At 38.4% G+C, this 14,480-nt stretch overlaps 1 protein-coding gene across 1 annotated transcript; it reads right to left on the reverse strand.

Annotated features, from left to right (window-relative positions):
• Window positions 1-310: 310 nt before the first annotated feature.
• Window positions 311-9,391, reverse strand: LOC133857718 (cyclic nucleotide-gated ion channel 1-like). Its single transcript, XM_062293048.1, has 8 exons — window positions 9,191-9,391; window positions 8,489-8,626; window positions 6,797-7,364; window positions 6,038-6,250; window positions 4,771-5,051; window positions 2,929-3,040; window positions 2,243-2,479; window positions 311-1,215 (listed from the first exon to the last, which is right to left on the reverse strand). The coding sequence occupies exons 2-8, from the start codon at window positions 8,515-8,517 to the stop codon at window positions 517-519; spliced, it is 2,139 nt and encodes a 712-aa protein (XP_062149032.1). The 5' UTR covers window positions 8,518-8,626; window positions 9,191-9,391; the 3' UTR covers window positions 311-516.
• Between the last annotated feature and the right edge of the window lie 5,089 nt (window positions 9,392-14,480).

The following is a 14,480-nucleotide window of genomic DNA, read 5'->3' on the forward strand; positions in this document are numbered from 1 at the left end:
CACCGAAGTGTCCTAAGGTTGAAGCAGCGAGTTGGCTGTGGCGTCATATTTAGAATAATTTTATAAATTTCGTTGCTCTTTATGTTTAGAATAATTTAAATTTTGTTTAATAGGCTTGTGTATAACTAAAAATTAACTTTTAATTTTTCTTTATTATTTTTACAAGTATAAATTCAATTATTAATTTTTATTATCACGTCATCCAGTTATATACCAATCGTACAAAAGTTTACTAAATATCATTAATCTTATATTTAATGTACTTTTGAAACTTGAGAATCTATACAGGATAATATACACAGATCGAATCTACGCAGCATAATGTTGTTTGAAATTGAAACTTCAGAATGGCTGGGAAAAAAAAAGAATCATTTCAATATACACAGACCTCATACGGCCAATAAATGCAACTTTCTACCATAATGTAATTCCACTACTCTGTGTGGAAGTAGAAAAATTCTAGTTTCACCCTTAATACAACAAAACCAAGCATGTAAATCACTAGAAGTAGTACACCTATAGTTCTTCAGAAGTAAAATCGGGCTCTGCTGGTTTCTGAAGCAATATGGGTGAGATTCTATCTGCCACCCTTGCCTTCCGCGTACTATTGCGCCGTAATAGGCGAAGCGCATTAGCAGCAAACCTTGAGGCATAAATGGTGGCACCTAAACTTGGTGAGCTCCCACCAGCCTTGGCCAACGCATCTTGCAACCTATTCTCCTCCACCCGGAGAGACTCTTCAAGCTTCTTCTTACTATAGCGGCGCCAGGCTGCCTGTATGAAACAAGCTGCCCAAGTCCTCCATTGCTGAGAGTAAAATCTGAAAGTGTGGCGAAGTTGCTTGCTATGTAGCCGCCGAAACTGAGAGGCTACAAACTTCAAGTCGTCCGCTTTTAGAGCAAAGGCTTCGACTTCTGTAAGGGCTTGGACAGTTCTTGTTGAGATGGGAAGATTGGATGAGGAGTGGGGATCCAGAGCCCATGTAAGAAGTTCTTCGCCACAGAAGTCACCGGCCTTAAGATATTCAGAGTTGAAGAAGCCTGTTCTTCCACCATTGGTTGTCATGGTCAATAGCTTCCCTCGCATGATGAAGAGCATCTCATCAACTGGGTCTCCCTCCCGAACAATGCAGCTTTTCTCTGTGTAAAGCACTGGCTTAAGAAGATCACACATTGCATCCAACAGTTGTTCATCCATCTTTTCAAACATTGGCACCTTAAATAGATCCAAAAAAAAATTAATGAGACTCAATCTTGGATCAGTAATCACTGAGGGTGCAGCATAGGAATCCAAATTAAAACCAGTCTGCACGACTGGTAATAACAATAAAGTCTATTTCCAAACAGAGTGCCTATCAATCCAATTAAGAAAAAGAATAAGTATCATGTCTCAAATCATCAAACTTTAAGCCATGTTGAAGAGCTTAAAAATCATCCTTGAGGCAGGACTGCAGACAGTCTAACTTGTTCATTTCGCATACTAATCAATTTTGAACTTAGGGTAGCAGGAGCCAGGAGGAAGTGACACAAGGAAAGCAATAGCTGTCATTTTGACTTCACAAATACCATTTAGCTCAAATGGTTACTTCCTCCCTTTGTAACAGGGCGGAGGGTGAGGTTGTGAGTTCATGTCCGACCAGGTACATGTGTAATTTACCAATCAAAAAAGAAACAAATACCAGGATAGCCAATAATCCATCCAATCAGTGCAACTGGCTTAATAAATTCGAAATAATTAATGCTCTAAAAAAATTCTAGTGGAAAAAATTACTAGAATTGTCACACCAATAGCTAAAGATGTGGTTATGTTCCTATGAACGTGAATTAGAGAGTATGACCACCATCTGAATTTGCTAAAGATGTCAGTTCTATTTGATGCTTCAATATGGGTATTAATCATGAAGGAATAGACTGGGCCTTTGTCTTACCCATGGATAATCCCTACCTAATAATTACACATTTGAAAGATGAAATTGCATCTAATACTCTTTCCTTTTTGCTCTTATTTAATGTCCTAATAAACCAAAAAGTTGATCTAGGACAACCAAATAACTTCAAAGAGTACGCACATATAGGAATCTCATTACACATTCATTGCAGCCTGGCCACTCAATGCCAGCCTTCATGCAATTTTCAGCAGAATAAATGTGATGAAGAAAATATAAAATTAAATGATCAACGATTCCGTTCTAACTCCCAAAAGATGATAAAGAAAAAAGTTATAGAGAGGAGGAGGAACTCACTCTCATGAGCAGCGCCAAACAGAGATGGCGCTTTATGTCCCTTCTCAGGTCCTTGGGAAGATTACGGAGAAGATTCTCTTCATCAACACCTCTAGTTTCTTGCCATTTGTATTGTTCATATCTCCTGATCCGCTCTCTCAGACCATCAGGGAGCAAACGGTGTGACATCCACTGTTCTGCATCTCGCCTCTTGACTCTCATCTCCTCCAATCTCGTAGTTGTGGATTGCAAGTATGTCTGCTCAAAACAAGTTGAATTCATCATAACCTAGACTTAAACTGAGATTGATCTCATATATTAAACCACTCCATGATAGACTTTCATTAAACTTATGTTTCTAGGTCATCAAAAAAATCTGGTTGGGGGGGGTCGTTGAGGTTGCTTCAATTTAAGAAGCATAGTCTGCAATTACAAAACATCAATTGTAGGGAATTTTTTAAGCAATTCCAGGATTGGCCATGAATTGCACCAAATGCAGCTTATGAAAGCTGTGTATTCTGACACAATCAAACAATGCATGACCAAGTGTCAAAAATACAAAGATAAACTTTGAGGTAGAAATCCTTTAGATTGTAACAGTGGTCCATACAATCAGACGGTAAGCATCCAACTTAAAATTTTGTCTAATCATAATGCTCACAAAAATAAATACATGACCAAAAGCTGTGAAGTAAAATTGTTCCAACCTGCATATTCCCGATCAGAAATGAAAACAATACCAAGCCAGAAATTGAAATGAAAACAGCAAAGCAGATTTCCCAGACATAGGTACTTGTTGCAAGATTTTGGCCAAGAGAACTGCACAAAAAAAAAAGGAAAAGAAGAGAAAAGAGAAGTGTATAAATTATCAGAATAATTTCAGAAGTGAACCGCAATGTGCTCAAACATAGAACACATTAAGGATACACATATCATATGAGGTGACAAAGTCCACATGAAATACAATAAAATGCACCAGGCTACACAATAAGACCAGTTCTACACATGGGGCTGAAATTACAAACAACAAGAACCATGATTCAACAGGCCTCATATACACCTGAGAACCTAATGAGAATAAGAGAAGCATGGAACACATAAATTATCAGACAAGAGAAGGGCCAAGAAGAAGAAGCAACTGTAAACTATCAAACAATAATTTCAGAAGTGAAGAACAGGGAAAAAAAAAATGCAAGTATAATTATCAACAATAATTTCAGAAGTACTTATCAAAAAAAAAATAAAAAAACAATAATTTCAGAAGTGAACTGCAATGTGCTCAACATAGAATACACTAAGGATGCATATATCATAATGAGATGAAAATGTCCAAATGAAATACAATAAAATGCACCACCTGATACTGATTAGAACAATTCTACTCATTAACACCTGAAAAACCTAATTAGTTCACGTCACAGACGAGGTTCAATCTTTTTTCATGAGATATCATCCCAGTCAAATCCCACATAAGTGCACCTCTTCACCAACCTCACTGTTAGGCTATGTGAATCCTGGTTTGTGTTCGACCCAATTTGGCGTTGGAGCGCTACAGTTTAAATGGATTTTTTCTGAGGCTTAGTCCATGGAGCGAAGGGTCGTATTTATAGTCACTTATGCTTTTTAAGGTTCCGTGTTGTATTGATACCTCCTTGTATTGTTGCTAAAAAAATAGTAAAACCTCGCTGCAACTCTATGGACATAACCTTAGTGGTGAACCACGTAAATTTCTGTGTTTGTGATTGTTTGTTCTTTTTTATTTTTCTCTTCTCACTGGTTCTAGGAAATAGGATTTGTTCTCTATCACTCCCCCAACCCCCAGGGGGGGGGGGGGGGGGGGGGGGGGGAAGGTACAAAAAAGCAAGCACTCTGATCCACTCACCCTCCTTCCAAAAAGGATAGTAAACCCAAATAGGCCTTAATCGCAACTGATTGGTGTCCAGTACAAGAATCATTCTACGTACAAAACATACAAAACAGGGTAACCTATAAAGAAAGCCTTTTGCCAATCAGTTAATAATCATATCCTTTCTCATTACTCCCACCCATATCAATTTCAGTCTCCCTCTAACCCATTTTACTTCCAACTTCAACCAACTCGCTCTTTTGCTTCTCCAACTTGCTCACAATTCTTATTTCCTTTTTTCCAGAAAAACACACGTTTAGACATTTATGAAAATTTCACAGCTCAAATGAAATATCGACCTATTTATAACCATTTATCGCTTCTCATCCAAGCAATCTGATAGAATGTGGATTGAATAAACCAGTTAAGTGGCCAATAATATGTCACTCAGCATAAAAGGACATCCAAGAGCCACTAAAAAGGTCATCACAATCCAATACTGAATATAAGAAAGTTTTTGTCTAAACTACAGCCTGTTTATTTGATGCTCTCTGCACATATCCAACAAATGTGCAATGGATAAGATTCAATATGATACGCACATGAAAAAGCATGTTATGTTATGAAGATGCACATACACAAAGCAATATCATTGTTGCAACAAGTGCAGCATAGAGAAAAAAAAGATCCTATACATGCACACCTTAGATTTCGCAGGCCCCACCAAAAACAGTAAAACAACTTCTGTGGAAAATCAGTTGACTCCACTACACCAGATTGAAGAGCATCAAGGAATATTCCAAAATCAAATAGCGTTGTATTTGGTGTCTGTACTGGACAAGAAGTATTCAGAAAAATGTCCATGTTCGTCATGTTATCACAAAACATAGAACTGTTGGTGCATGTAGTATTATTTCCACAGGCATTTTGCCAGCATGTGGTTTCTCGTTCTATGGAGAACAAGTACCAAAAGGCTCCAAGCACCTAATACAACAGCAAACACTTATTTGTCAGAAATATATGCAAAAGAGAGACAATTGAACTTCCATTTACTATATAACTTAATAAGAAAAGAATGTGAATAAAAACGATCAGGGCTCCTACTGCATTGCCCAACAGTGGTGAGCTCTTGAAAGGAAAAGGCCCCAAAGGCCAAAGGTCCCTATGTTACTCTTTGATTTTCTGACAGTGTTACATCCAATTAGTATATGAACTTAAAGATTCCAAATTGAAAGCCCGTCAGGCGGCACTAGCTTTAATCTTCTCTATATATTACATAGCATTTATCTCTATTGACTACTGAAAAGCGTCAGGATTGTTCATTAAAAAATTTGAATAATGCCATTTGCTTTAAAACTTATTAAATATAAATTGCTTTATTTTTAATTTACTCTCTTTGGATATATATATATATATATATATATATATATATATATATAAGTTGCAATATCCAACATCCTTCATTCAAGTAGAAACACACCATTCATTTGTGTTTCTTAAAAACATAAAAGTTCAAACACATTACCATCCCATACATAAAACTTCCATCCGACAGGTATTGAGTATTCAAGAACAAAAATAGGACAATAAACATGTTAACTTTTTTAGCTTCATTAACGTATCACCAATAAAACCTAATCTACAACTGCTAACAGAAAAACTGGCTTAATAAATGGTGACTACATCTTAAAAGGGAGACTGCATGTAAGTCAGCATTAGACCTCTCAAGACTCAAATCAAACACCATATCTATGTCTAAGGAAATGATTTGAGTAAATCTAAATTGTTAAGGCCATAAAAAGCTTCAGAAGCAAAGACAGCACTCATGGACATCAGACAGGTTTAAAATAACAGATAATAAATTCAAACCAAGGTGAAGTGAAATTTCTTAAGCAAATATAGTTTTCTAAGAAAATGTACTTTTTTCCTAAATACTACAGAACAAAAACCAAGCCATTTAATCAACTTACATGGCTGGCAAGCATGTAAAGAAAGAGATTGAATGCAGCTCCAGCCCATGCAGTTTGTGTGAGTATGCCAGAAGTCCTTGTAACTTCCTTATACAACGGATAGAATCGAAGAAACCTCGGTACATATTGGAAGAAAACAACAAATTTTAACAAGTTCTTTGTATTCAACGATTTTGAGCCTCCAACATGTGGAACGATAATTAAAATTACTACCTGAACATATCACAAGAAGTTAGGAGTCAACAAGTAATTTCAAACCATGCAAAACAATATTACTTTTGAGCAAGATTTTGGAAATGGAGAACCATTACAAACAATTTCTGACAGTAGTAGACACAAAACATATTTAATTTGGGCAGTTGAAGTCAACCTCCAACTTACTACCGCATGCTTAATCACAATTGGAGGTCAACATGCACAATGCCCTAATTGTTACACATACTACAAGAATTTCATATAACAAAAGGTCCACATGGGAGGACAGGCGTAGAAAATTTCAAATGGTCACCAAGTGAAGTGGAATTGCAATAAGTACCCCAAAGATGACCAGTGTAACAGACACAATGACCCAAACCTCCTCTGCAGGTTGATCATTTATTCTTGCTTGCTGGGACACAAGCTCCTCCTCATCCCACGTTACTAACAGAGTAATCTTCGACAGAAATAAGGTATAGCATAGAATATAATCCCCTTGAAAATCGACCTTAAACATACCCCCAAAAAAGGAAAATCATGACCTGCAGAAAGTGTTTCCCTTACCTGTGGGAGTGGAAGGACTGCAAGGATGTCAATCAGGAAGTATGATGACAGATATCTCTTTGCTATTGCCCAAGCATCTTCAACTAAAACACCTCTTCCAAATACGCGAGAAGAGGGAGCAATAAAACCAGTGCGAAATTGAAAAACAATATGAAGTATATAAAATATATCTGTGAAAGAACGCAAAATAATAGCTGTGATCTCCATCCTCGTGTCCAACTCAATGCATTTCTTCTGATCATTAATCACAGGGACATAAAAGAACAAGGGATCGAGTGAAACTGCAATAACACACGAGAGTACAAATATCTTATTCCACTTTTGAAGGAATGATCCCTGTGGATCAAGAATTTTCTTCCTTGAACCCCAGCCTTTAGCCGCAGAACTCTTAAATGAATAGGATTTAAAAGATTGTTTAATCATTTTTATCCTCTCCGAACTAGATTCAAAGCCTCTTTGAAATTTTTCTGAAACCAAGCTTATTGCCGTTCTGATTCTTCCTGGATGCATTCCATAATTCTCAGAATATTGCCCCTCAGTACTTTTCTCTGACTTCCAATCCTGAAACCTGAACGAAACATAGTAAATGTCATAAAAATCATATTTATGACTCTCGGCCCAATTTAAGTGGAACCCGAAAATAAAAAGAACATCCAAGTTGCCAATGAAGTCACAAAGCATCTCAAGATCAAAGCAAGATGCTAACTATAATATCCACAACTTTATTGTGAGGAGTATGATAAGTTGTCTCAGCCAGGGGCGGACCCATGTTTAGGCTTGCAGGGTGTAGGTAATATGGAATGAAGTCTTCCCCCCAAAAGTTGATTTCTTCCCCCCTTGGTGTCATTTCTTTTGGTGACCAGAGGGAGTATTTGATACTTTTTTTCACAAAAGCAAGTTTTTGATACCCCTAGAAACATCCCTCCAAAGCCATCCAAGAATCTTCAAAAGTATAATGTGGATTGTTCTCCTAGGAAAGTTAGATGTTTACCAATTAACAGGGAAAATATATAAATAACAGGCCCCTACACAAAAAATTCTAGTTCCACGCTTGGTCTCAGGGGTAGTATTAATTGGTAGCTGAGGAACAGACGGTGGTGGCAGAAAATGCATAGAAGACATGGCAGTATCAACAGTCTAGGAACATTGTTAAAATAAATGGGAAAGAGTAAGTAAGAATAAGTGGAATAGCTGGATGTGGTGCCGTTAACCATGGTTACAGCTCCAAGGTAGAAACATCAGGGGCGGCAGAGATGGTTTTCATGACAGAACAGGTGGATATAGAAATAGTAGTAGTGGTAGCATGATGACGGCTCTGTGTGACAAAATTATATTTTGGAAGTTTTCCTTCCAAAATAGAATTCATTTCGCTTTCGCTAAAAATGCAACAATTCACTCTTTAATTTCCGAAATGTGCTTTCAAAGTTGCAACACCAGATTTCAACCAATTTGCTTCCAAATGCAGCACGCTAAAATTGCACCTTAAACTCAATCATAACATTACTAGACGAGGAGTGATTGTTACACTTACGCTCCACAACTCCAGCACTTACACTAAACACAAGGAAGTGGGACCTACACACTGAGTCTCATTTCCTTATATCTAGTGTGAGTGCTGTAGTTGTGCAATGTAAGTGTAATAATCATTTTCCTTAATAGACATATAAATTTGAATACGCAGTGTTAACTAACCTCATGAACTTCTCTTGCTGGTAGCTCATGACTATAACTTAATGATAACAAGATAATCCAGATGAATAATCAACCTCTGAAAAATTGGTCAACCCAAGAAACTTCTCCATGCACCACAAAGCTCTCAATGCCAACCCCCTGATACGCAAAAACATTCAAAATAAGAAAAATTTCCGTTTCGTCGAGTTTAAGCACATACTATATACACTGTGCTCTATAGGAAACAATAATTCAAACAACCAAATGGGTTATAAAATTACTTATGCTCTAAGAAATAACCAAAAGGTAGAATGATGAGGAAAATTTTGGGTTGAAGTGACACACCATGGTCCACTCCCATAGAGTCCAAATTTGCAGATATCCCACTAATATCCACACCAAAGATTTAATTACAGGATGATTATCCATAAATAGGATGAACGAAAAGGAACGAACTTTTTAATTCAACTCTTTCGGGAACAAAAAAAAAATCGAATCCTACATTTCCGGAAGTTTAAATTCCTAACCGTTTCTAACTAAACTTAGAGATTTCCACCAAAAAACTTTATAAAAAAAAAAATACAAACAGGGAGAGCAAGAATTAAAGAGACTCAGAAATCAAATGGAACTAAAAGACAAGTAAAAAAAATTAAAATCGACTAGTTCGAGGGCGATCACTTCTGATTGGGAAAAGAGAACGATGATAGAGAAAAACGAACGCACCGTAAAAGGAGACCGTGAGCGATTAAGCAACCAGGTCGTACACGTTAAGAGAGAACTCCCGGGCCGATCAATGCCTGAAGAGAACTTTTATGCTTCTTCATAAAGATAGCACGAGAAAGAGAGAGAGAGAGAGAGAGGAAGTGAAGGTTCGCGGAAATTGGGTGAAGGCAGAGACGGGCTGAGAGTCAGTTTTGTGAATAAAGTTTAAAATTATAGAGAGGAGAGAGAGGAGATAAGTCCAAGGGGAACAGTGCAGTTGGTGTTGAGGCGAGAAACTCTTTGTGAGTGCGGGGCCTACTTAAGCGTATTTGAAGGTTTTGCAAGGGAATGTCTACGGTTGACTTCTGTGCGGTTAGAGTATTACGTGTTCATGACTACAAGATGTCTTAATTTAATTTATAAAAGGCCATCAAAAAAGACATTCTACATTAAATTTGTCGAAAAAACAAAAGAGGTAAAATGTCTAAAAATAAATAAAATGAGAGGACGCCATTTAACTTGTTACGAGAGTTTAGAAAAGAAAAAACAAAAGATTAACATGTTTCAAATCTTAAAAAATTTCAAAATAAAGCACCACCCACTTTCTTTTTATATTTATTTTATCTCTTATCTTTATTTCATAACTTCTAATCTTTTGCTTCTTTCTTTTGATTTTATCATTCTTTATTTCTTTGATATTTTATACGTTATACTTGTACACAATTAATTAAATCATATTCATAATAATTTATCTTACAAAAAAAATAAATAAAAGAAGATTTGAACTAGTGACCTCTGTTTCATGAGGCATGGCCCCTAATTGATTGAGCTACCCCTTAAAGACAGTCATATTATCTATTAAGAACAATATATTAAAAAAAAAAAAAAAAAAAAAAAAGACTTGGACGTAAAAAAATTGATTAGTAATTTTACATTTCAAAAAGCTAAAAGAATGACTTTTAAATTAAAAAGACCCATTTTAACTTTAACTTTTTATTTTAGGCGTTTGAGAACTGAGGAGGTTATAGAACGTGAAGTTGAACAGAGGAGGGAGTGAGCAGGTGTTGAGGGACGTCGGCGTGGTTTGGCGGAGGAACTGACAACGCTATGGGGGAGACTCTCCTTAACAGAGAAGGAGAGATTGGAAATAGAGATTCAAGACAATGCTGTGGAGTTATATGGAGAATTGAAGAGGGGAAAAAGATGTCTGATGGGAAAGGTGATTGCAGAGAGAAAGGTTAGCAAAGAGGTTCTGAGATCCACTTTTTTGAAGGTATGGCGTCCAAATGGTTTAGTTTTTTTTCATAGAATTAAGTGAGAATATGTTCCTGGTAGAATTCTCTAACGAGGGTGATAAAAATAAAATAAGGGAGGGGAGACCATGGCTATTTGATAAGCATCTCTTCGTTATGAAGGATTTCGATGGATTAACTCCACCGATCGAGGAAGATGAAGTTTGAGACAGCATCTTTCTGGGTACAGATCCACAACTTACCGTTGGCATGCATGACTAGGGAAGTTGGATATAAGATTGGATCTTCAGTAGGTGTGGTGGAAGAAGTGGATGTCTCCGCTGACGGAGTGGGATGGGGGAAATATTTACGAGTTAAAATAGAGCTAAATTTGTCGAAGCCCCTAGAGAGAGGAAGAACTCTGCAAATCAGGGGCCGTTCAATGTGGGTAGCGTTCCAATACGAGAAGCTGCCCAAGTTTTGTTTCAATTGTGGTGTGATTAAACATGGAGAGATGGGGTGCTCGAAGTTTGTTATATGCCGCGCGGTTGCATGGAGATGTTACTGAGAAACAATTCGGGACCTGGCTAAGAGCTCAGCCACCGCCACGGAGAACGGCCGGCGCAAAGGTAGGATACGGAGGTGCGACGGCAGCTGGGATAAAACGGAGAAGATTCGAACCCGGAGGGGAAGTGACTCATAACGAAATTGCAAAATCTGGGGCTGAAATTTCGGAAAGTTTTAAAGTGGATCCCGTTGATTCTCATACTTAACGATTGTGGGAATAAAGAAGGGAAGTTTCCTGCCGGGATTTCCAAGCAATAATAAGGCCAGTGACAGAGAAGGCAACGCTGGATTCGAACTGAAATTTTGGAAAGTGTCAGGCGCGCGGGATGAAATATGGGAAGAAGAGGCGATCTTGCGTAACCAACGATCTGGTGCTTTATTTCTTAATTAGTGTATTCTGCTGAGTATTATATTTATTTAAATGTCAATCTATTATTTTTGAATTCAATGGTTGAAATTTTGTCATAATAACTGTTGGTACAGTTTCCGGTATGGTGTGAATCTGCACGTTCCTTTGATGTTCTTCACGCTTCTTAATAACTCTGCAAAACAACAAAACCTAGGGACCCTTCCGGGGGTCCCGCTCCGATGCCTAAGTTAGCTTCTGTGAGAGAAATAATGCTCTGTGCATAAAAATTGAGACTTAGTTTATACCTGGGGTATGGGCCTATTTATAGGCATAGAGGTGGAGTCAAACCTGGATTAGGACTCCTGCTCCTTGTTGATCTAGAACTGCTGTCCGAGTTCTAATTGGACTTCAATCCTTTACTAGACTTCTAATTGGATATCTTCTTAGACTTCCAATCTGATATCTTCTTAGACTTCTGATCTGATATCTTCTTAGACTTCTGATCTGATATCTGTTTGGACTTTATTAGACTTTTGAATCTCCTCTTTGGATCGGGTTGAGTGGGATTTATCCCCAACAGTTACCCCCCAATTCCCTTATTCAAAGCTTGCTTGAATAATGGGAATTCCATGTCTAAGGAAACCCGATCTTTGTCTCCTTCTGAAAACCTGCTAACCTGCAAAACCTGAGGGTTAAATCTTACCCCCCATTACCTTCTTGTTTTTCCTTAGGGTTTTCTCCCTGTCTCTTGAAAAATCTGCAAAACCCGAGGGTTAAATCTGACCCCCCGAGAAGTTTCTTCTTGCTTTCGGTTAGGACTGATCCGAGACTCTCGGTTAGGACTGATCCGAGAGTTTTCTTCTTGGTCTCGGCTAGGACTGATCCGAGACTCTCGGCTAGGACTGATCCGAGAAGTTTTTCTTGCTCTCGGCTAGGACTGATCCGAGAGGCTCCTTCTCGGCTAGGACTGATCCGAGAAGTTTTTCTTGCTCTCGGCTAGGACTGATCCGAGAGGCTCCTTCTCGGTTAGGACTGATCCGAGAAGTTTTTTTTGCTCTCGGCTAGGACTGATCCGAGAGGCTCCTTCTCGGCTAGGACTGATCCGAGAAGTTTTTTTTTTTTTTTTTTTTTTTTGCTCTCGGCTAGGACTGATCCGAGAGGCTCCTTCTCGGCTAGGACTGATCCGAGAAGTTTTTCTTGCTCTCGGCTAGGACTGATCCGAGAGGCTCCTTCTCGGCTAGGACTGATCCGAGAAGTTTTTTCTTGCTCTCGGCTAGGACTAATCCGAGAGGCTCCTTCTCGACTAGGACTGATCCGAGAAGTTGTTCTTGCTCTCGGCTAGGACTGATCCGAGAGGCTCCTTCTCGGCTAGGACTGATCCGAGAAGTTTTTTTTCTTGTACTCGGCTAGGACTGATCCGAGACTCTCGGCTAGGACTGATCCGAGAGTTTTTGCCTGCAAAAGAAACAACATCAACGGGTTCCTGGTCCCTAGACCGGGAACACTCCGATGCTTAAGTCAGCTTTATTCATTTATTCTGAAAATACTTATTCCCAAAATCTGGGGAATTTTCTGTCTAGTCTGAATTAAAAATAAAAGTCTAGTTCTTTGCAAATATAAATGCTAAAAAATAAAAGCAAACCTGAAATTCCCGAGAGTCCTTTTTATGGGATCACGGGCAGATACTGCTGTTGCCTCGGCTCTCTATGCCTAGGGCTTCTGCTTCCTCGGTCCTCTCTTCTTTCTATGTCATCTCGGGGAGCATTCCCTTGATGCCTTTCGTCTAGCTGAGGACGGTCTCAGGGATAGTAATCCCGTAGCTGTTGATCTCAGGGTTGATAGTCCTGATGATTCCGAGGCCTGTTATTTCCTTGATGGTTCCGTCGCTCTCCCAAGAACCGAACCAGCTTGTCATTCTTTATGAATTCTTCTATTAACAACCTTAGGGTTACGCACCCCTCGGTGTGATGACCTGCTTGTTTATGGAAATCACAATACTTCCCTGCATTCCTATAAGGAGGATTACCTGGTATCTTTTGCGGTTCCCGAAACGCCGGATCTCTCTTGATCTCCATGAGGACTTCTGATATCTCGGCATTGAAAGGTGTAAAGTTGTAATCTTTGAACTTCTTTACCTGCCTCTGCTCTTCCCCGTCAGCTTTTCTGAATTCTTTCCTTTTCTTTTCTGGGGCTGTCTCTCGGGGTAGTCTAGAACTGGCCATAGACTTCAGCGTCTCTTCCTGGTTAATGAATTCTTCTACCTTATCCATGAGGCCCTGCAAGGTATTCGGTTGCTTCCGGAACGTGTGTTCATCACCATGCTGTATCTTCTTTTTCTTTTATGAGGAACGAATAATCGTTTCCCACAGACGGCGCCAAACTGTTGATACAGTTTCCGGTATGGTGTGAATCTGCACGTTCCTTTGATGTTCTTCACGCTTCTTAATAACTCTGCAAAACAACAAAACCTAGGGACCCTTCCGGGGGTCCCGCTCCGATGCCTAAGTTAGCTTCTGTGAGAGAAATAATGCTCTGTGCATAAAAATTGAGACTTAGTTTATACCTGGGGTATGGGCCTATTTATAGGCATAGAGGTGGAGTCAAACCTGGATTAGGACTCCTGCTCCTTGTTGATCTAGAACTGCTGTCCGAGTTCTAATTGGACTTCAATCCTTTACTAGACTTCTAATTGGATATCTTCTTAGACTTCCAATCTGATATCTTCTTAGACTTCTGATCTGATATCTTCTTAGACTTCTGATCTGATATCTGTTTGGACTTTATTAGACTTTTGAATCTCCTCTTTGGATCGGGTTGAGTGGGATTTATCCCCAACAATAACAATTATCATTTTTAAAATATAAATAAAGAAAACGCGTACTTTTATCTTAATTTACTGATGTGGCACTACTAAGGATCGATTGATTGACAGTATTAAAACATCATCCCTATAAGAATAAAATTGGATAAAAACGTAGTATATGACATTTTTCTATAAATAAAAAGTAATGCTATAAACTACATTTTTATTTTACAATTATCTTACAATGCTGACATGTCAATCCCATCTAATCGTTGGATTTTTTTTGTTTTTTAATCAATAATCCATCCAAGGGTTGGTAAAGACTAACACATTGATCGAATAATAGTTGTGAGATAAAAA

This window comes from Alnus glutinosa, chromosome 1, assembly GCF_958979055.1.
Source record: "Alnus glutinosa chromosome 1, dhAlnGlut1.1, whole genome shotgun sequence".
In the NCBI taxonomy this organism is placed as follows: Eukaryota; Viridiplantae; Streptophyta; class Magnoliopsida; order Fagales; family Betulaceae; genus Alnus; species Alnus glutinosa.